Genomic DNA, 23,045 nt, shown 5'->3' with positions numbered 1-23,045 from the left:
CTTGATTGCCCCATTTCTCTGACAGCCCGCCACACACTCATCAGTTGCAAATACTACACCTAGACCCTTCCAGAAGCAAGGAGTGACTGCAGCCTCTCCTTGGGGCATCCATTTGAAAAGCTTTCTAGCACTGTTTCTGGCTCCAGGGAGTTTCCTGGGCCTAATGCTTTGTGATTTGGGTCAGCCCTGGTCTTTTGTGAGTCAGTTTTTTTTTTTTTTTTCCTGAGGACACTGGCCCTCTGCAAACTCCCAGCACTGGTGGGAGGAGCGGGCCTGAGGCGGGCAGAGGAGGAGAGGAGAAGGGTGAAGGTGAATGAGCCCCAAGGAGAACTCCTGGAAGACGCTCCTCCTCAGGTAGTAGATGTGAAGGGTGGAAAGCATCCGGACAAGACCTTTTACTTCTTTCACTAGATTCTGACTTATCCTCACAGATTCATGGAGCAGTGCAAAAATTATGCAAAACAACCAAAAAAGAAGAACCAAACTAAAGGCTGATACCCAAAAGGCAGGCCACTGGAACCTATGCCATGGCTAACAGCAAGCTGCAAATTTGGCTCTGAGTCTCCTGGCAGCCAGGGTGAAGGAGGAAGCAGGCCAAAGTATATAAAGGAAAACAATCACTTTCTCCAGCAGAAGAATTCCCAGGCCCAAGATCTGACAAACATCTCTCTTAACGTGTCCTCATAAAGGGACACCGTGGGACAGAGCAAGGAAGCCCTTAACAGGACGGCTCTAGCAGAGCAGTGAGTGAGTTCAACAGTGAACTTCCCTACAGTCCCCCCAGGGCACCGAGCGGAGGTATTTGGTGCAGTCAAGCGAGGAACTCTCTCGCAGTGGGGGAAGGCGGGTGGGGCAGGCAGGGCGGGCCGGGGGCTCACCCGGTGAACGTGCTCCTCGTCCACCTCGGTGACGCTACTGTTGGCGTCAACGCACAGTCGCACCCTTCCTGCCGGCAGGTCCGCTGTTCCCTCGTCTGGCTTCAGCACCGTTGCTGGAAGACACCCCAGGGGTGGACAGGTACAGCGAGGGGGGTTGGGGAGAACAAGGAAAGAGGGGAAGAAAGAAGATGGAGGTGGGACGGGGGAGGGGAAAGGAAAAAAGATGAGAAGAGAGAGGTTGTGAGCTGCTGAGTCAGGCCAGGCTCAGGAGAGAAGACCTGGGACACAGGGGAAATGGGTGTCATCCTCTTCCTTGGGGGCCTATTTACAGGGAGGTGCTGAATTGTGACCCCAAACCCGTGGAGGTGTGGGTCTGACAGGCTGGGTCTGACTCATCTGGGGCTTCTATCGGCTGGCACAGGCACAGAGTTGGCAGCCAGACGGCTGGGCACACTGTCCACCGCATACCTAGACACAGGATGGCAAATAATGGCATACGGGCTGCCGCTCCTCCCGCAAGAGCCCTCCAGACATCACTAATCAATCACTCCTCCCAGCCGTGTTCTGAACGGACTCAGAATCACTTCTCAGTAGAGTCTGGTCACCAGCCACAAGTAATCGACAAAGGTGGGTCCACGAGACGAGATCCACCTGCACTAGGTTCCAGACACAACACTGCAGAAGCCAAACAATGCTTGTTGCTTTAATGAATTAGCTAAATAACTAATTACCAAGGCACAAACGCCTTTGAAAATAGCACCCAACAGACCAGCTGCTGAGAGTGAAATGACACCCAACTAGTCCCGCTCCAAAGCCATGTCTCCGCATCCTAGTCCTGGCTGCCCCTGACCCCTCCCTTCCCCTCAGTCCCCACATTGTGATCAGGACCTGGCACATGCAGCTACCAGCACTGGGGGCGTGAGAGGGAGACTCAGACCCTAGACGTGCTAACACCCCTAATTACCAAGAGTGAATCCATCCTTCTGAACCAGCCAGACCTTCTCTGCCTCATACCATCTGTCTTCAGGTGCCTGGGGGCAAAGGTCACATAAATTAGCACAAGGGGATGCACCCTCCCCCGCCCCATGCAAGGGGCAGACCCCTTACATGGGCATTTCTCATAGCATGCCAGGGACCAGCTAAATCAGAATCCCCCGGTGCAAGTGGGGGTGCTTATTTAAATGCAGAGGCCACGGCCACAACCTAGCTTTCGGAAAGGGAAGCGCGAAAGTGGGGCCTGGGAATCTGCATTTTGAGCAATCTGCCATTTACACAGCTCGAAGAACTATCTTGTGACCTTGTAAGCTCAGTGGCAAGGGGACACCTCTCATAGTTGGGACACTGCCTCACTCTGTGGAGAATTTCACCTCGGGACAGGTCAGATTCCCCTGTGGGACCTCCAGACCCCTGTGTGTCGAGAGTGACATGCCTGGTCCCTCCCCTGGGCTGGCCACCCCTCCACTCCTGTCCATCTCTGGTCCCCACCTTGTCCACCCCCAGGGACAAGCCTTTCCCGGCCCCCTTCTCTGGCCTGTGCCTCCCCGCCCCCCGCAGCCCCCTCACCTGCTCTGAGACTCCGCTCTGGCCTCCTCTACGCCCCTCTTGGCTCTCCGTGTCCAGAGCAGGCTGCCCGGGTCCTCCCGGCTCCATCTCCAGGGCCCCGGCCCCATTGCCTGCCCTGGGGCGGGGCTCCTCTGCTTTCTGTCCTCTGCTCTCAGGCTGGTCCTCCTTACCAGCTGTTGTCGGGGTATCCCCACGTGCATCCACCTCCTCCGGGGCTTTATCATCCTTCTCTGCCTTACCCTCGGCTTTACTCACTTCTTCAGAGGCGCTCTGAGGTGGCCCCATCTTTTCCATCTTGCCCCGGGGCTCCCCTGCCTTCGCAGTCCTGCTCTGAGGCTCCCCTGCCTTGTCCACGGCTCTGGGAGCCTCCCCCGGCTTCCCCGGCACTTTGCCTGTCTTCTCCACCTTGGTCTGAGGTTCTTCCGTCTTGTCTGCCTTACTCAGGAGTGGACCGTCTTTGTCCTTCTTACGCTGGGGACTGTCCCACTTGCCCCTTCTGCCCAGGGAACTTCCCCATCTTCTCACCGGGGCTTGGGCCTCAGCCCACTTCCCTTCACCTGCTACATCCTTGGAGAGACTCCCCTCTGCCCCCTTGTTTGGGGGATCCCCTGCCCCCTTCTCCGCTGTCCCTGGTTGACCCCCATCACCCAACCCCTCTTTGCCCTGGAGCTCCCCCCTTTTCACCCCTTTGGTCTGGGGGGCCTCACCCCCTTTTCCCACTGTGCCTTGATCCTGCTCCCCTTTCATCAGCAGCACAGTTCCTGGGTCCCCAAGGCCCCCAGTCTGCGTCTTCTCAGCCTTTGGAGGTGTATCTGTGGTGCTGGCCTGGGGGCCACGAGAAGTCCCTGGGGTGTCCCCCTTTTTTCCCCCTCCAGGATCCGTGGCTGGGGGTGGGGTCTTGGAAGTAGGGGCATCGCGGGGCTGGGTCCTCTGCTCTGGCTTGGCTGAGTCCGGGTCCAGCTTGGCCACCATCAACAACACGTCACCCCTCCTCACCCCTCTCTTGAAGGGCAGGCTTTTTTTGGCAGGTATCCCACTGGGACCTGACTCTTGGGGCTTCTCGCCATTGATGGTCATCAGCACAGGGTCCTTGGTCCCGGCCTCCTCATCCTTCTTGCCCAGAACGTCTGCACTCGGGGGAGAGCCTGACTGGGCATTCTGGCTCCCAGGCTTGGTGCCAGTGCTGGGCTGGCCAGCAGAAACCTCTGGGATCTAGAAGAGACACCACAACCATTCTCAGCCGCATGCTGACCAGACAGCTTTGTCATTCACTCATTCATTCACTTCTTTAATCACCCAGCCATTCATTCCCTCACATACCCTCAAGCACCGAGGGGCAATGAGCCAAACCTCAAAATCCTACATCCTAGACCTCGGCTCAGAACTTGAAGGCCAAGTGACATTATGAAAGGAAAGTGGACTCTGGAGCCCAACAGACCCAAATTCACTCCAAACTCTGCCACTAGCTAGCTGTGCGGCCTCAGGTAAATTACTTTCCCTCTCTGAGCTAGTTTCCTTACCAATGAAATGAGAGGCGTACTGGCCTCTCAGGGTGGGTGGGCGGCCTCAGGGTAACGTGTGGAAACTGAGCCCAGCACCTAGCACGTCCTCAGCAAAGGAGCCACTCTGGCTGCTGCCACGGATGCTGGTGCCATTGCTCTACTGCCACACCCGATTCTTCCTAGTGGGCCAGGGCGGGATGGGAAAGGACGTGGAGCCTGTCATCAGAGGACCTGTCCTAGTCCTGGCTCTGAAGCTCTCCAGCTGAGTGACCCTAGATGACATCACCTATCCCCTCAGAATTGGTTTCCTCTCAGTGCAGGCAGATACCACCTGACCCTCCAGATTTTCTGCATGCCAAGATGTGGAAATTTCAGAGAACTGAATGAAACGAGCTGCTGCCACTGGTCCTTCTGCACCAGGTGAGGGTCCTGCTTTGGGCCCAAGGTCCTCCACTCTTGGTTGGCCGAGACACCTGGGTACCCGCCACCCAGGGGTCTCCACTACCTGGTCCTCCCCTGCATCTTTCTAGTGACCTGTGACACCAGCCCTGCCCATCCCACCCACCTCCAGCCAGCCTGTCTGTGGCCAGAACAGCTCCAGGGCCAGTGTGGCCTCTGCAGGAGGAGCCAGCAGGGGCAGTTCTACCCTGAGGCCCGGCCACACACCTGCCCTGGTCTGTGTTCTGCCACCTTGGACCCTGCTAGAGCCAGCCTCCCACACACCTGCGCTTGGGAATCTGGGCCTCTCACCCTCCTTGTGCACCCAAACCAGGCCCAGGATTGTGCCTGCTGCCACACCCAAGTCTCCTCTCCCAAACCCAGGTCTACTCTCTCTCCCCTGGGCACTGCCACAGCCACTGAGCTGGTATCCCATCAGTCTGCTGCCAGTCATTTAAAACCTGGTCAAAGATTTTAGCAGTTGCCCACTCTCCAGGAAAGACATTCAACACAGCCATCTGCCATTCGAAGCTGTTGAAGAGGAACCCCCCACCCCTCTGCTGCCTGGTCTCACTGTCCCTGCTCGACTGCACGTTTCAGCCACGCCTGACATTGCCCAGCTTCTATGCTTTTGTTCACATTGGGCCTGCTGCCTGGAACACCCTTGCCCGTCTCCACTTATCCATGCACAACTCATCCTTCTATACCCAGCTCAAATGCCCCCTCCTCAGCAAGTCTCTGCCTGAGGCCTGGATCAGAAAAACGGCCTCCTGGACCCTGGAGCCCCAGAGCCCTGTGTGCTCATGCAAGTTTGCAGCAGGACCACATTCTGCATCCCGTTCTAGCTCTGACTGGTGTCGCCTCCAGAGCACAGTCTCAGTCCTCATCTTTGTAAAATGAAAATAGTAACACACATAACAATAATGACCAGTGTTACTATCAACCTTGAGGAGGACCCTACATGGCCATCCTGCAACATCTGACTTACCCAGTAAAGAAGCCAGTGAAGCAGGCTCTGAACTTCTCCCCATTCCACAGATAAGGGAGCAAACACAAAGATGTGAGGTGGCCCAAGAGACAAACCCAGAACCAAAAGTCACACAGGCCTCTCTGAGTGTAAAGACAGTGCCCTTAACTGCTGAGCCTTAACAACCTTGCTTGTCTTTCTGGGACTCTCTGGAGTCTCCTAGGAGCTTTAAAAATAATTCTGACCTTTGGTTCCAATCCCAGAGGATCTGATGCAGCTGGTCTGGGTGGTGGGCCCCTGGGAGACTGCAATATGCAACAGAAGGCTGAGACCCCATGGCCTGGTGGCTCAGTCTGACCTTCTGGGGCCAAGCAGGTCACCATCTTGGAAAGGGATTGGTTGTACCTGGCAAATCTCAGCACTGTCTGCACCGCTTCGAAAAGTGAGTCAGTACTTTATTTTTAAAACCAACCCCCCACAGAGGAGACAGTGATGCAGGGATGCACCTGACAAGATAACCCCTCCCGGCCTCCTCCCCTCCATGCTGTGCATTCCCCTCCTGCGGATTTTCTTGGTCACCGAGGCCCTCAGATCCCACCTGCAGCCTCCTAGTCTAAGGGGGAAGCAACACATCTGGAATCATGGGGGCCGAGAGGAAGCTCACAGCACAACCATTTTACAGATGGGCAAACTAAAGCTGAGAGAGTGGATGGGATCCAGCCTGGACACACAGAGTGGTGGGGTCAGAGCTAGAACCTGGGTCTCTGACATTTGATCTCTTCCTGTTGGATGTTATTCCTGTCTCTCCCTGCCCCTTGGTGACTGGGTGGCCTTAGGAAAACCAGGAAAACATTTCCATTCCTGCAAAATGGTGATGGACGCTAGTGACTCCCTGCAAGGACTCTATGGGGACCAAATAAAACCAGCAGTGCTAGGTGAGGGGAGAGGGGCCAGAGTTATTTAGTGATGGAGCAGGAAAATTAAACTGGCAGGAGCAAGCCGGGGCCTGCTGCCTCACAGGAACATGTCCTGAGGCTGCCCTGCTCCAGGCCCAGGAACGTCTTGGCCCGTGGTCCAGACACCTGTTGTGGTCTGAGGCCTGTCCATCCTGCTCAGAGGCGCCTTCCACACCCTGCAGTGACAGCCTGTCCCCATCCTCTGCTCAGCTCTGCTTCTTAACCTGCACACAGCAATGCTCACACAGCTTACAGGCTCCTGGAACCCTTTCCTCGCCAGGCCACTGTAGCTGCCACACCAGCCATCTCACTCCCCAGACTGGCCCTTCCCCAGGCAGCTTGCCAGAGCAGAAGACACACAGCCTCTGGCTCTCTCTGCCCCCATGTGGCCTCATGACCTTGAGCAAGTAAGTGCTTTAGCCTCTCTGAACCTCAGTTGCCACCTCTGATAAGTGGGTATAATCCCGTCTGCCTCCGTGTTGTACAGGGTATCAAGTGAGCCCCTGAGCAGACAGTGAGTCCTGTCGAGTGAGAAACAGAACACAGTAGCCCTCATCATGACCGTTAACAGCAGCCTGTGGGGGGCTGACTTTGGCTCCCACTTACTTACACCTGGTCAGGCAGGTGTGGGAACAGAGTCTCTCTGCCCTGACACCTTCCCCCACGAGGATGTGGCAGGGGTGTTTCAGCAGCTCGGTGGCTACAGGACTTCCCTGATGCAGCACAGTCACTGGGGTTGGACAGGGGCAGGCACATGGGGGACAAGTCAGGCAAGCAATAGCTGAAGGGGTGTGGGAGGCAGAGCCAGGCTGCCCATTGGGCTCAAGCCAGCTCCAGGCTCTGAGGCCATGAGATCACTCGGCCCCATCACCAAAGCATCCACTCCGCCTCAAGAGGGCATGGCAGAGACGCAAGGAGAGGCCCTTCCTGCTAACACTGTGGCATGCTCCAGTGCACTGCAACCCAAGCCTGCGTCCCTGGTGCCAGCTTCACCATCCTGCCAGGGTTTCCTGGCCCAAAGAGCTGGGGGAGGAGGGAGGTGGCCCTGGCCACCAACTGGGATCAATCTGCAAGTCCTTGAAGCGCAGGGACTGCGCCTCGTCCGCTTAGTGCTTCCATCTAGCAGTGCTGTTCAGACCAAGTGGACACCAGCCAGTCAGAAGGGAGGCCATCTGGAGCAGGGTCCTGAGGCCCCCTCCTGCGCCAAGCAGCAACCCTGTGATTAACTGGCTTGTGGCGGTTCTGACGGACTTGGGGAAGGGACCCAGGTGAGCATGGCCACTGGAAGGCGCCTGGGGGACTTGGGCCCATGGCCGTTTACTACCCGGGATGGAAGGGTTTCGGTATGTTAACAACTAATACAACAATAACTGGTGAACATCAACTGATCATCTTTCCTGCTTATCTGAAAGCAAACTATACATCCCTAGCTAATATTCAGTTTTCCCTTTCTGCAAAAGTAGTGGTCAGTGATCCCCATCATACATCAACTGATACCATTCATTCATTCACTCAACAAAAATTTTTGAGTGTTCACCATGGGCCAAGTTCTATGAGAGTTGCTCAAGATAGACAGTCGAATGAGATAGTTGTTGCTCTTAAGGAATTCTTAGTCAATTAAGTCACATGATTAAGTAATTACTCTGCTGACCAAAATTAAGACAGGCATAGAGGGTGAAGTGGAAATCAGAAGGAGGAAGGTAATGGGAAAGCTTTCTAGAGATGTACTATCTGAGCTGGGTTTCGACAAATGCATAGGAGTTCAACAGATTATGTTAAAGCTAGGACACTCCTCAACGAGGAGACTGCAGGAACAAAGGCTGGCACGTGATGCAAGAGGAGACTCACAGGACAGGAGGGTGGGTGCTGGCAGTCACCTGGTTCTTTTCTGGTGGGGCCACTTACCTCTCGTTCTGGAGAGGCAAGAGCTGCCTCTTTCCTCAGTCTAGCTTCCTTGGACTCTTTCTCAGTCTCTCGGACCAGCTGCCTAATGAAGCCCCCTGGGATGACAGAGAAAAGGGGAGGGGGCGAGGATGGTGGGGGGCTCTTGTCCTCTTCCCGAATCTGTTTGGCAGAAGCAAGGAATGAGAGAGCTCAGTGAATGAACCAGCTGGGGCAAGCTGTCCTTTAAGAGTCTTGAACGGAGCTGGGGAGGGGGCCAAGCGGACACCAAGTCCACGTATGAGAGGCCACAGAGAAGCTAGCAAAGCCCTGGGAAGCCTCAGGACAACAAGTGAAAACGGAACGCTCAACCTTGAGGCTGCTCCATGCAGCGCCATTTCCACCTGGATCCAGTTTCCTCATAGTATGGATTTGCAGTGGAGCCCACTGGTACCCTTCCTTGGCGTGGGACAGCCCCATCTCTGGGAAGACCTGCTTCAAAAGGAGCTTTTCCGGTTTCCAGAAGGGGACGGGTCACAGGGAACCATCCACACTCTCTGGTTGCATCTCAGCTTGTGGTAAATAGAGTAAGTAATTCACCACCTTAATCACTTTCTGTGCCAGGAGTGTGGTGAGGGAGGGCAGGGCTGGCAGCCATGGTTCATCTAAGGATTCAGCCCTATGGCTATAGCCCACTCCACTGACCCCATGCCCTGACTTCTTGACAGTCCTTAAAGCAAGACCTGGGCAGCCAGGGACTCCCCAGAACTGGGCCGGAAAGCCTGCCTTTTACCCCAGAAACACGGTCCAAGCCAGAGCTGGCTGGACTTGGATTGCAGCTGAGACTTGCCACCTTGGAGATGGAGACCTGGGACTGGATAAAGACAAGGGTTTGTCTTTATCCAGCATAACTGTAACTGCTCATGAGTTTAAAGGAAAAAAAAAAAAAGAAAACCTCCAACCGTTCTATGCATTCTATGGCAGAGCTACACACTGGTTTAAAACAAGCTCCTTATCAAAGTCCTCCCTGAGAGGCTGGCAAAGACGTGATATCTGCAGCCCCATTGATAAAGAGGAATCTAAAGGAGACAGGAAACACCAAGAGACAGAGCAGAGGCCCAGAGATACGGCAGGCCTCTGCCCAGGAGGAGAGAAGCGGGGGACACGGGAGGCTGGGCTCACGTCTCCTCTGCGCCTCTCCACGTGCACCAACACCCACACTGTGATGGTGAAAGGCACGCTCTAGGGAGGTGTCACTCCGCTCCCTCCAGCATCAGTCTATGCCACGTCAGATCAGCAAGGGGCAGAGGCAGCCGGGAGGCACTTCTCAACCACCCCACCCTTCAGCCTCCGATTCATCAAATCAGTGCACAAGGGTGTGGGCGAGGAACAGGGGAGATAACAGGCATAAAAGAAAGAGGCAGCCCTTTACGGATTCTTACAACAAATACAACAGGGAAAAGAGCCATCAATGGGAAGAAGAGCCTGTTTCCAGTGTTCCATGGGTGACAGAAACCAGGGACCTCAGAAACCTATCCCCATGGCATAAGCCTGGCAGCCGGCAGCCCTGTCTCTGGTGCCCTTGCTTCCCCACCCACACTCTCCCACACAGACCCCCGTGCCCATCAGAGCTGCCATGAGGACGGTGCTGGGACAGCTGGTCTACCTGCATTTCCCCGCCATCACCTCCTGAGGGGCAGAGACCAGCAGCCATGGGAGGGGTCAAGGGCATGGTCACTAACGCCTGGCTAGGCTGGAGACGCCGTGGCTAACTGAGGCGGACGATGGAAGGGAGCCTGGATATGCGCCAGGGGAGCTCTGGATGTCAGAACCTCTGCCTGAGGTGGGAGGGGGTAGCCTGAGACAGCAGGGCTAGGAGGCGTCCTTGGAGGGTCTGGCTGGCTCCTGGGGCTGTGGCCCGAGCCCTGAGTGCTACTTTCCTTCTGCTCCCACAGGGCGAGGCGTGATGAGATGGCCATGCTGAGGCAGTTCCAGGACCGCGAGGTGAGATGAGATGAGACGAGATGGAGCTCTCTGCCAGGTAGCACGGAATGCAGCTTTATGGACACAGGCAGCGCATGAGGTGATGCGCAGAGACTGACCCGTGGAGACACAGTAGGGAGAGAGGAGAGAGACAGGTTAGCTGGTGGGCACTGCCCAGACCCGCCCCCTCCGATGCCAGGGACCAGGCCAGCCGCAACTCACTGTCATTTACATCTGGGAGGAATATGGGCAGCAGAGAGCTGCTGGCTATAGAGTGGACAGTGCCCTGAAATTCTTGCCAACCCTGACCACACACTTTTAACTTTCTCTTGATGTATACAGCCAGAAAAGTATGTACTTGTATAGCTCACTGGCTCTCACAGAAAGAACACGATAGAACCAGCACTGTGACCAGATTAAAACTGTTAAATTTTTAAAATAAAAACATGGTGTTATTTTAAAATATATTAAATTTCAACTTAAAATATTAAAAATAATCTTTATTAAAATTATTAAATAAAAATAATTTTGATTAAAATTCTTTAAAAGTACATTTTAATTTAATTTGAAATATTCTTTTATGTATGACTATAGCATATAAATTGGAAGGGCTGATGTTAAAGCTCCAATACTTTGGCTATCTGGTGTGAAAAGCCAACTTACTGGGAAAGACTGAGGGCAGGAGGACAAGGGGGCAACAGATGATGAGATGGTTGGATGGCATCACTGACTCCATGGACATGAGTTTGAGCAAACTCCAGGAGATAGTGAAGGACAGGGAAAACTGGCGTGCTGCAGTCCATGGGGGTCAGAGTCAGACACAAGTTAGCAACTGAACAACAACACAGTATATAAATATTATCTAGATATATAAATATTATAAATAAAATAATAAACACGCAAATCTAATCTATAGCAATGGAGGTGAGAGGAGTTGTTAGTGTTAAGCTGGGAAGAAGCACAAGGGGAACTTTCTAGGAAAATGGAAATGTCTTATATCTTGATATGAGCTGTGAAATGTGAATTTAAATGGAGTCACTGATGTCAAGGGGTTTTACAACATAGCTGGCAGGCCATTAAGGACATGGACCTCATATATGTCCTCCCCAACTACAACCACAAAACTTCAGAACTGGTGACGTCCTCTCCAACTGCAACCACAGAACTTTGGAACTGGTGCAAATGGCAGGTATTACAAGGACTCTGCAAGAATCCCTGAGGTTTGTCTCAGAGAGGAACTTTGACTTCCCTCAAAGCTTCAGCAACACATGAACAGTGAACTTCCAGATGTTCAAGCTGGTTTGGGAAAAGGCAGAGGAACCAGAGATCAAATTGCCAACACCCACTGGATCATTGAAAAAAGCATGAGAGTTCCAGAAAAACATCTATTTCTGCTTTACTGACTATGCCAAAGCCTTTGACTGTGTGGATCACAATAAACTGTGGAAAATTCTGAAAGAGATGGGAATACCAGACCACCTGACCTGCCTCTTGAGAAACCTATATGCAGGTCAGGAAGCAACAGTTAGAACTGGACATGGAACAACAGACTGGCTCTAAATAGGAAAAGGAGTATGTCAAGGCTGTATATTGTCACCCTGCTTATTTAACTTCTATGCAGAGTACATCAGGAGAAACGCTGGGCTGGAAGAAACACAAGCTGGAATCAAGATTGCCGGGAGAAATATCAATAACCTCAGATATGCAGATGACACCACCCTTAGGGCAGAAAGTGAAGAGGAACTAAAAGGCCTCTTGATGAAAGTGAAAGTGGAGCGTGAAAAAGTTGGCTTAAATCTCAACATTGAGAAAACGAAGATCTTGGCATCTTGTCCCATCACTTCATGGGAAATAGATGGGGAAACAGTGCAAACAGTGTCAGACTTTTGGGGGGGCTCCAAAATCACTGCAGATGGTGATTGCAGCCATGAAATTAAAAGACGCTTACTCCTTGGAAGGAAGTTAAAAAGACACTCCTTGGAAGAAAACTTATGACCAACCTAGATAGCATATTGAAAAGCAGAGAGATTACTTTGCCAACAAAGGTCCGTCTAGTCAAGGCTATGGTTTTTCCAGTGGTCATGTATGGATGTGAGTTGGACTGTGAAGAAAGCTGAGCACCGAAGAATTGATGTTTTTGAACTGTGGTGTTGGAGAAGACTCTTGAGAGTCCCATGGACTGCAAGGAGATCCAACCAGTCCATTCTAAAGGAGATCAATCCTGGGTGTTCTTTGGAAGGATGATGCTAAAGCTGAAACTCCAGTACTTTGGCCACCTCATGTAAAGAGTTGACTCATTGGAAAAGACTCTGATGCTGGGAGGGATTGGGGGCAGGAGGAGAAGGGGATGGACGACAGAGGATGAGATGGCTGGATGGCATCAGCAACTCGATGGACATGAGTTTGGGTGAACTCCGGGAGTTGGTGGTGGACAGGGAGGCCTGGCGTGCTGCGATTCATGGGGTAGCAAAGAGTCAGACACAACTGAGTGATTGAACTGGACTGAAAGTGACAGCCTCAGTGTTCAGTCACCTTAAGGAAGACCAGCTTTGGCCTCCAGCATCAATTACAGTTCTTTGTAATGCAGACCTCCCCTTAAGCCTTTAAAAGTCCCTGAATTTTACTCCCCAGCAGGACACTGCTTTGCAATTAGAATCTGTGTATCTCAAAATGCAATTCTTTAATACCAAATAAACTTTTATTACTATTATTTCCTCCTAGATTTATTTAGGTTGACAGAGTGCTGATTACACTAGTATATCACGTGTAATAATTCATTCAGCTGTACAACTAAGATAGAATACTTTACCACATAAAATCATATCAATTTAAAAAACAGAACATTATCAACTCATGAGAATCCCTCACACCCCCTTCTAGTAACTATTCCACATTCCCCCTTCCCCACCACAGAGCAGCCACTCTCCGGATTGCTGAAATCACAGAAAAGTGTGTGTTTCTTTTGTGAGGGAGTAATTGGCTATATAATTTGACCATGAAAATGAGGAAAGCACAGGAAACCTTGGCTATTTAACTGACTGAGAGCTTTGAGAAAAAGATTAAGCATTTTTAGCATCATTTTCAAAACCTTAACAAACATACACAACTTTTGACCTAGAAAGTCCTCTTTTGGAAAACAAATTGAGGAAGTGATCCTCAACCAGAAAAACATCTTCACTGTGTTGCCTGTAGGACTAAAAATCCTAAAAGTGAGAGTTGCTCAGTTGTGTCCAACTATTTGGGACCCATGGACTACTAGAATGGTAGCCTTTCCCTTCTCCAGGGGATCTTCCAACCCAGGGATTGAACTCAGGTTTTCCCCACTGCAAATAGTTTCTTCACCAGCTGAGCCACAAGGTAAGCCCAAGAATACTGGAGTGGGTAGCCTATCCCTTCCCTAGCAGATCTTCCCAACATAGGAATCAAACCAGGGTCTTCTGCATTGCAGGTGGATTCTTTACCAACTGAGCCTCCAGTAACTAGAGAAGCCAAATTAGCACACATCCGAGTTGAAGGAATAGTATGAATCCCGGAAAAGGATGCTTAAGAACATTTTATTAATAAAACAACTTCATCCATCCAACTGTCAGGCTTCCAGAAGGACAGCATCAATAAGAACCTGCTGAAGAGAGTTTAATGGTCTATTTATTTCCATAGTAGAGACAAATGTCCAAGGGGAAATGTAAATCAGGAAACCCGAAGTGGAAAGAACCTGTCATACTCGGATCCAGGTGTCAGTAATAAAAGATTAAACTGTTAAAAATAAAACCCGCTTCACCAAGGTATAACTTCTATGCCTGCCGTAAGCTTCATTCATTGTAAGTGCACACTTAGATGCTTTTTGATAAACTTAGTTTTTTAAAATAAATTTACATTGTTTTGCAATCCTGGGCCATTTGACCAGAATCGCCCCCTAAAGACCCTTCACGCCTATTTGCAGTCACTAGCTGTTCCCACCCTCAGCCCCAGACTTCTGATATAGATGGAATCCTGGAGAATGCAGTATTTTACATGTGGCTTCTTGCATTTTGCATGTTTTTAAGGGTTTTCTGCATTGTTGTGTACATCAGTATTCCATTTTTTACGGATAAACCTCATCCTCTTTATCCATTCACCAGGTGATGGGCATCTGGGCCGTTTCCACTTCAGGGCAGGATGAATTACGCTGCTCTGAATAGGCCTGTAAGTCTCGGTGCGCTGTTTCCACTCGGTGCCCATGTGTTTCCACTCGGTGCCCATGTGTTTCCACTTCTATTAGGGAGATTCCTAGGAGGTGGCCCTACTGGGCTGTCTGCTAACTTTACGTTTGACTTTTTAGGAAGCAGCGCAACTGTTTTCCCATCCTGCTTGCAGTGTCTCAGGTTCCACTGGGAAACATTTGCAGTCAAATTGAAAGGTGCGAGTGTTGGCTTGTAAAGACCGCGGAGGGCAATACAGAGCATGCGCGTAGTACACACTCCAAAACGGGCAAGTAACAAAGCACTCCACACAGAAAATGAAGAGCCCTTCCATATGTCCAGGTTCTGCAAACGAAAATTCCACCAAGTGTGGATTAAAAAAACTGGGGGCGGGGGGGTGGAGGGGGATAAAAATATCCAGAAAGCTCCGAAAAGCAAAAGTTGAATTTGCTGTACCCTGACAACTATTTACACTGTATTCACATTTACATTGTATTTATATAGCATTTACATCGTGTTTATAACTGCGGACAGTATCCGCATTGCATTCGATATTAGCAATCTTGCAATGGTTAAAAGTATACGAGGAAAACTAGGTTGGGTTATACGTAAATATTAAGGTAACTATTACTCCTTTTTATATAAGGGACTTGGGCCTCCACGGATTTTGGTATTTGTGGAGGTTCCTACAACCAAACCCCTGGGGATACCCAGATCTTAATGATACATCAAAATCTTAGTGAAGGGGGTCAGGAGGGGAGGAAAAGGCCTCTTTCCTCCCCCTTCGACTTCTCTCACTTCTAGCTATGAGTAGGGTCCCTCACTGCCCACTCCTGGAAGAGACCCCAGCCCCCCATCTCCGACTGTCAGAGTTACCACGGTTCACGAGTTTCCAACGGCCCCTTTGGCCTGTCAGTAGCTGTTAGCAGTAACTTATCCATAAGAAAACAGGGTGAACAGCATTCCAAGCAATCTCCTCGCACAGTGAGAGCTGCAAATCCGGGAAGTTGATGAGACGGACCCCGCGAGGCCGCGCTGAGGAGAACCCTTCTCGCGAGACCCCACCGTAGCCCTTGCTTTATAACCCCTTGCGAGAGGACGTCGACTCGGATCATCTCGCGAGAGCACACTGTGGCCCTAGCTTTCTAGGTGTGTAGCGTGGGGCGACGTCACGCCCACTCCCACCACCTCGGGAGATCCCACTGTGGCTCTCGTTTACCGACCCCGTGTGAGGTGATGGCAAGTGAGTTTCATCATCTCGCGAGAGCCTACTGGGGCCCTCGCTTTCCATCTCCGCAGTGGGTTGCTGTCGCGTGATAGCTTGAAATCAGCGCAGGGAGTGTTTACAGAAACTAGGAAAAATCACAAATCGGGGCTTTTACTCCTAGAGCCAGTCCGTTAAACACTGTCAGCACAGCACTGGCTGACACTGTAGCGCTCCTGCAGGGCCTGGCAGGGGTGAAATCACAAGATCCAAAGACTGAACAAGGGATATTTCAGCTCTGATGAGGTCAGGTGCCCACGGGAGACCCTGAAAACTCGTTCAAGTGCAACAGCCAAGTCTTTGCATAAGAAAAAGACCCCATAGTGTGGGCTCTCCCACTTGCAAAGGCACGTGAGGCTGAGCTGGAGAATAAGCGGGAGGCCAGGTCCCTGGGGAGAGGGGCCGGAAGAGGACAAAAGACCCTCCTCCCGGCTCATTCCCTTAGGAGACACTGGAGCGTCCCTGAGTGACTCACAGCCGTAATCCGCTCTGCTACAGGCCTGGACAGACGGAGCCCAGGTTATGAATAGGCCTGACGTGAGGTGGCTGCCCTGGTCACTGCCCTTCCCCGACTCCCAACACTTCCCATCCGGCCCCCGCCAGGTCAGTGGCTGCTTCCCAAGAATAGCCCTCCGCTTCAAGGCTCCAGGGGGAATCCTGGCTGATGGTCTGGGCTGTCCTCAACTGGGCCGTGGGCGGGCCCAGAGGGCTCAGTCCCTGCCTTTACTCCTCGCGCCCTGCCCCTCGAAGGCACCAGGCCAGCCCCACTGACCCAGGATCAGGATCCAACCCTACTGAGGCGGCTTTGTCAAGCCTTAATTTAAGCAAGTGCTCTTATCACCGCATTCTCATCCAGGCCTGAGACTCACACCTGCCTCATCAGCTGCCGTTTTAAGCCCATGAAGAGGCCCCAGATGCTCTGAATTCATGGGATGAAGTCTCAAGTCTCCCCTCAGGGGTGAGGAGGGCTGGTGAAAGGAAAGGTCACTCCCAAAGCCAGGGATGGCTTGAAACAGTTTTCCATGTAGACACGCTGGTATGAGTGGCCTCAAGGCTTTCCCTCTCACTCCTCAAGGTCCAGCCTTGACCCAGCAGCTAATCCTTCAATGACCTCACCTGTCTCAAAGGACAAATTCCCAAGTCTTGGTGGTGACTCACAGAGCCCTCAGGGTCCCCCTTGTCATCTACTTCCGTGACACTGGCCTGCATGCGTCCTTCCACATGGGCTCCCACCTCAGGGCCTTCGCACATTCTGCCCCCGTTGCTTCATGCGCTTTCCTTTCTGCATGGCTCACATCGTCTCCTCTTTCAAGTCTGCGCAGAGTCATCTTCTCGATGGTCCTGCCTTCACCATCCTATTTAAATGGCTAACTAGCCCCATTCCACCCTGTCCCAGGGCCGTTCATCATCTAATTCTGCTCTTTCCCCCACAGTGCTTACTGTCCATCTTGCTGTGTGTTTCTTGTTTAGTTTTTGACTCCTTGTGCAGAACACGGCCCCTAAGAGGTGCAGCCTTTCCTTCTATTCTGTCCACGGATGCGGCCCCAGAGCCTAGAACAGTGCCTGGCACATACTTTGCTTTCAGTGCATGTTTGCTGAATGACTGAGTGAAGGAATGGATGGGTAATTAGGAGTGTAGCTGGCGAGGGACAGAGCAGGCCATTGCCAGCAAGTCTATGGCAGGGATTTCTGATGTCTTCTTGTGCCGTCTGTATCTGCATCTCTTATCATGGCCCAAGTTCATGTCCTGCTGCCGCTATTACCTTGTGGGAGCCTAGGAAGTTCTCTGAGACTCAATTTTCTCAGCCATAAAGTGGGAAGAGGACAGCCACATACCCACATGCTTAATCACTGATAACTGCTTTCCGTCATCTTTTCATCTTTGTTTGACTCCACGGTCAAAGTCAGCCTGGAGACCCCAGCCCGGGACCCAGAACTGGATCATTCACCCACATTTAGGGAGAATTACTTTGTGCCAAGCACTCAGATAGAAACCTTACACCTAAACTGCTCGCAGCCCTCTTAAATTCCTCCTGGACCTGAAATTTAATTATCTTAAAATCCATTATCCCATTTCATCCCCAAGACAGCAACCACGTGGTTGGCATCACTCCAGTAGAGCAGAGACTCAGATAAGTTGAGGCACTTGCCTGAGCTCACCTGGCAAGAAGGTCGAGCGCTTTCCTCCCAGGATCCTGACCAATACAGTTGGGAGGCAAGTAGTTTCAACTCATCACCTCTGATAGATGAGTAGTTGTGTCTGGAGTGTTATTTGGGAAGGACTCTTGAGCTTCCGTCTGGGCTTGGAGGGAAAAGGGTGATCTGATTGATTATTAATGTCTGCCCTGGGTGTAGAATGAGGGAATGATGACTGCTGCTTGCTAGAGGCTAAATGGGCAACAGTGACTCATGATTTGTACATGGTCCAGCCAGTCTCACTCAGACCTTGTGTCTGGTGGTCACAGAGCCAGGTGGGAATGAAAAGGGATCTGGTCAGCACACAGGCCCCCCCCCCCCTTCCCTAATCAGGGCAAGAGAACCCCACAGCCAGCAAGTGGGTGAGGATTCAGGCCACTCACAGCAACCCACATCCTCCTAGAAGAGGAGAACAGGGAGGGGGATAAGTGGGAAACGAAGGTAGGGAGGTTAACAGAAGGAAAGAGAGCTCATGAAGAGACAGGGTGGGCTAGAAGGAGGGAGGGCAAAGCAGGTGAGGCCTGAGATGGAAAAGGATGGACAAGAGAGGACCAGCAGGACTCATCTTCCATAAGAGAGGCTCAGAGGCCCAGCCCTGCTCACAGAGAATTTCCTGGATGGAGGACCGATCAGTGCCCCGTTGGTCACATCCACTGCTGGCTCAGGACGAGGGGGGACATGCGGGGTCTGCTCTAATTGCTTTTTTCTTAGAGCAGACTTGCACGGCCCTCGCAGGCCAGAAGACCCACCTTCTGGAGTCTGTCAAGCGGGGAAAGGAAGGGACTCGGCTGAGGACTCACAGCTCCCACAGCAGCAGAACCAGGGTCCTCATCTCCCTGTGCCCAGGGCCTGCCGCTTCTTCCCTCCTATCCAGAGAGCTAACCTGCTGGGATGACCGCGTCCTGGCCCCGGTTCTCCTCTCTGCAGCAACACATAGGGATCCACCTACGACACCCATGGGATTGACCCCCAGTTTTCTCATCAGGAGCCTTCAGCCATTTCCCAGGTGAGAAATTTCTCATGGCTCCCAGATCCCGCAGAATACCGGTCTGGTGTTTCCTGTTGCCAGAGTGAAGTGGGAGACTGGTCAGGCTTCTGCTGCGAAGCTCCGCTGACTGTTTTCAGGGTTTGATTGCCCCATCACATGGCTGTCTTCCTGTTCCTGCTGTGTTCCTCCCTGGAGCTTTGCTGTCTAATACAGCAGCCATTAGCCACGCTGCTCCTGCTATTTCGTCCCTGTCTTGTCTGACTCTCTGCAACCCCATGGGCTGTAGTCCGCTACACTCCTCTGTCCGTGGGATTCTCCTCCAGGCAAGAATACTGGAGTGGGCTGCCACTTCTTCCTCCAGGGAATCTTCCCGACCCAGGGATCGAACCCGAGTCTCCTACATTGGCAGGTGGGATCTTTTACCACTGAGCCACTTGGGAAGCCCCATTAGCCACAGGGGGCTATTTAAATGTAAATGAATGTAAATGTCAGCCTCTCAGTTGCACCAGGCACATTTCATGTGTTTGACACGTGGCTAGCAGCTACCATATTGGACAGCACAGATACAGAACACGTCTATTATCAAAGAAAGTGCTGTCGGACAGAATGGGACTAGATGAAGGCTTTCAACAGGTGATGATTGTGTCCACCCACAGGCACTTGGTGGCGCTAGTGGAAAAGGACACACCTACCAATGCAGGAGGTGTACGAGATGCAGGTTCGATCCCTGGGTCGGGAAGATCCCCTGGAGGAGGGCATGGCAGCCCACTCCAGTATTCTTGCCTGGAGAATCCCATGGACAGAGGAGCCTGTCGGGCTACAGTCCTTGGGGTTGTCGTAAAGAGCTGGCCACCACTGAAGCGACTTGGCATAAAAGCATTTTTGATTGTCACAACTGGAGACAGGGTACTAGTGGGTAGAGGCCAGGGGTGCTGATAAACAGCCTACATTGCTCAGGACAGCTGCCCCCACCCCCACCACGACAAAGAATTATTCAGTCCCAAATGTCAATAGTGCTGAGGTTAAGAAGCCCTGGTCTAGGAGAATCATGTCAAGTGGAGAGGAGTGGTAAGAGGAGAAAAAAAAAAGCAAAATAATCTTGCTTCAAACAATACATAGAAAGAATTGAGAAAATGCGTCAACTCAGTGCTGACAGAGAATAGAGGAAAAGTCCCTCCTGGATCCGTCACTGCTTAGTGGCTCTGGGGCCCCAGGCAAGTCGCTAACCCTCTCTGGTCCTCAGATTTCTGGATAAAACTGGGATAGTATCATGCCCCCTCCTAGACTGTCAACAGATTAAATGAGTTTGAACCAGCTTCACCATCTGTGGAACAGCACTGCATAATGTTTTATCTCGGTTCACACTGTTGATTCGACTAGACCAAAGAAATAAGTCTCTGGCAGTAAGGTGCCAAGTCCCACTTTCATTTCACTTTGCATGACCTTGGGTCACTTAAGCCTCTCAATCTCACTTCCTGATCTGTAAAATGGGGCTGATCGCTCCTGACCAAGCTTACAGCAATACCCAGCGTGGAGACATTTAATCCTGGTGAGCAACCATCTCTCTCTCTCGACAGCTAATCCGCTTGCCCTCCATGAAACTGAAACTCAAACCCCAGCTGGTACGCAAGAAACAGCTGAAAATGCACGCAGTCTTTTATGGGCAGAGAAAAATTCCCTTGGGACCCCCGGACCTTGAACTTCCTGCCACCCTGAGCGCCAGTACTGGCCACATTATTTGGTAAATCCACCTCACCGAAACTCCAAGATCTTTCCTGTGCTACCACAAACTGTAGTTCCTCAAAATAAGGAAGTTATCAGGGAGAAACCCAGTGTAGCTGAAAGGAAAATTATGGAGCTGCGTGACTCATGGTGGGGGCAGGCGGAGCTGATTCAGATGAAGCTGATGGTGACTGGGTCCTTCAGAAAGAGTGGTGTGCATGTACGTGTCAGTGTGTGTGTGGGTGAGAGAGCGAGCAAGTGAGAGCAGAAGTGAAGGAGAGTGGGAATGACGCCTGCCTTGATGGTTCTGAGCTCTCATCCCAATGACCTTGTTTGTGTGATAAAAGCTAATTTTTGTCGAAACTAGAACTGAGATTTAATTCTTTCCTTTGAGGTTTGGGGGATGACGGTGGAGGTTTTAGGGATGGGGGTTATCAGGGAAGTAAAAGTGTTAGTTGCTCAGTTGTGTCTGACTCTTTGCAACCCCATGAACTGCAGCCATGCCTCTGTCCGTGAAATTCTCCGGGCAAGAATACTCGAATGGGTTGCCATTCCCTTCTCCAAGGGATATTCCTGACGTAGGGATCGAACCTGCATCTCCTGCATTGCAGGCAGATTATTTACTGTCTGAGCCACTAGGGAAGCCTGTTATTGGGAAAATTGGGTTATTATTCCTAGAATGGGGAGCCTGACTTGAAGGCAGTGGCTATTGTAAACTCAGTGCTGTCACTGCAAAGCTGTGTGTCCTTGGGCAAGTTGCTAACCCTCTCTGTACCTCAGCTGCCCCATCTGTGAACAGGTGGGGCTGGATGTGACAGCACTTGGGGTCCCTCCACTTGCCTCAAACTGACTTTCTCCATTTTTCAAATAATTCAGTTTCACATAGCTTAAAAATTAGGGGTACCATGAAAAGACATGGAGGGAACTTAAGTGCATATTGCTAAATGAAAAGTGCCCAGTCTGTAAAGATGACATCCTGTAGACTCCAACTATGTAACGTTCTGGAAAAGGCAAAACTGTGGAGACAGTGAAAGGGTCAGTGACTGCTGGGAGTTGAGCAGAGGGAAGGATGAACATGCAGGGCACAGAGGCTTTTTAGAGTGGTGAAACTATTTTATATGATACAGTGATGATGGGCACATATCATGGTGCATTTTCCAAACCCATAGAATGTACACCATTGAGAGTGAACCCTTGTATGGAATGTGGGCTTGGGGTGATAACGATGTGTCAGTAGAGGTTCATCAGCTATTAACAAATACCCCACCCTTGGGGGGTGGTTTTATAAGGGAGGCTATGGATGTAGGAAGCAGGGGGTCTATGGGAAATTTCTGTACCTTCCCCTCGATTTTGCTGTGAATCTAAAATTGCTCTAAAAATATATTAATTTTAAAAAATTTACGATATGTCACATACCACTGTGACTAACTACCTGTTTAAACTGGACCATTTGGACAGTGGTTTTTATTTCCGAGGTAAACCAGGAGCCGCTGAAGGGCTGTCTCTTGGAGCCCTCGTGGACACCCAGCCCGAGTTCCCACTGTTTGGGCAGTGCCGGGAGGCTCTCTCCGGCGTTTGGGGCCTCCTGGTCTCAGCTCAGGAAGCCGCCAGAAGTGCCTGGTCTTCTCCGTGGCTGACCATGGACCTTATGAAAATTTGCACTCATCAGACCCTGATAGCAGATGGGTGCAAGTATGTTTTGCAAGTATGTGATACCCTGAGTCTTGACAAGGTGGGTACCCCCTGGGGTTGTATCGGCTCCCACAGAGGAGAAATGTTTCTCCAGCTTTGGTGGGCACCAGTGTTCTTGCCTGAAAAATTCCAGAGGACAGAGGGGCCTGGTGGGCCACAGTCCAAGGGGTTGTAAGGAGTCAGACAGGACTGAACATGCAGACCCCTCAATCGGTTTAGAGTCTGAGGACCTGAAGGTCCCTTCCCCCCAGGACTGTGGAGTAGTTCTGAGATGGGAATGTGTGTTTTAAAAGCCTTTCCCCCCCCACACAGGGCAGGCCGGTGGAGGTGAGCAGACCCAACCTTGGGAGAAACACTGCCACAGACACTGAGTCTTGTTGCCACCCCCAGGATGATCTCGCCAAGGCCCCTGGGGTTTCAAAGGTGGAACTAAAGCTCAGATCCCAGGAGGGACTGATCGAGGTCACAGTGTCAGCAGAACCCACACTGGGCTATTCAAGGTGACCTGGCCCAGGTGCCACCGGATGTCTCATGGGTGACACGCAGCCCCTCCAAAGTCAGGTGACCCGGAGACCCTCCCCCTCCAATCCCTCCCATCTTGGGCCATTATATTCTAGATCTTATCCACAGCCCACCCAGACCTATCACCCAGATCCAGAAGAGCCTAAATTTAGTAGCAAAGCCAACCCCAAGGGAACCAGGGTCCTGTCAGACACAGGAAGCCCCCGTGGGACCCCCAGCCCCTCCTGAGCTGGGGCGCTGAGCCGGCTATGCATCTGCTTGGCCGGTCAAGGAGTGAATGCCTCAGCCCAGTATTCCAAGCCCTGTGGGACTGAA

General features: G+C 51.7%; 1 protein-coding gene across 1 annotated transcript in view; it reads right to left on the bottom strand.

Moving 5' to 3' along the window:
• MYO18B (myosin XVIIIB) overlaps positions 1-10,164 on the bottom strand; it is a 227,280-nt gene extending 217,116 nt beyond the window's left edge. The window contains exons 1-5 of the mRNA XM_068989910.1: positions 10,128-10,164; positions 8,210-8,370; positions 2,442-3,653; positions 1,843-1,909; positions 879-991 (exon numbers count right to left, since the gene is read on the bottom strand). Coding sequence (XP_068846011.1) covers positions 879-991; positions 1,843-1,909; positions 2,442-3,653; positions 8,210-8,370; positions 10,128-10,164 — 1,590 coding nt within the window. The remainder of the gene's footprint in view (positions 1-878; positions 992-1,842; positions 1,910-2,441; positions 3,654-8,209; positions 8,371-10,127) is intronic.
• Positions 10,165-23,045: the final 12,881 nt, after the last annotated feature.

Source organism: Capricornis sumatraensis, chromosome 17, assembly GCF_032405125.1.
Source record: "Capricornis sumatraensis isolate serow.1 chromosome 17, serow.2, whole genome shotgun sequence".
Taxonomy (NCBI): domain Eukaryota; kingdom Metazoa; phylum Chordata; class Mammalia; order Artiodactyla; family Bovidae; genus Capricornis; species Capricornis sumatraensis.
The sequence above is the reverse complement of the archived record's forward strand: the minus strand, read 5'-3'. Positions and strand labels throughout refer to the sequence as shown.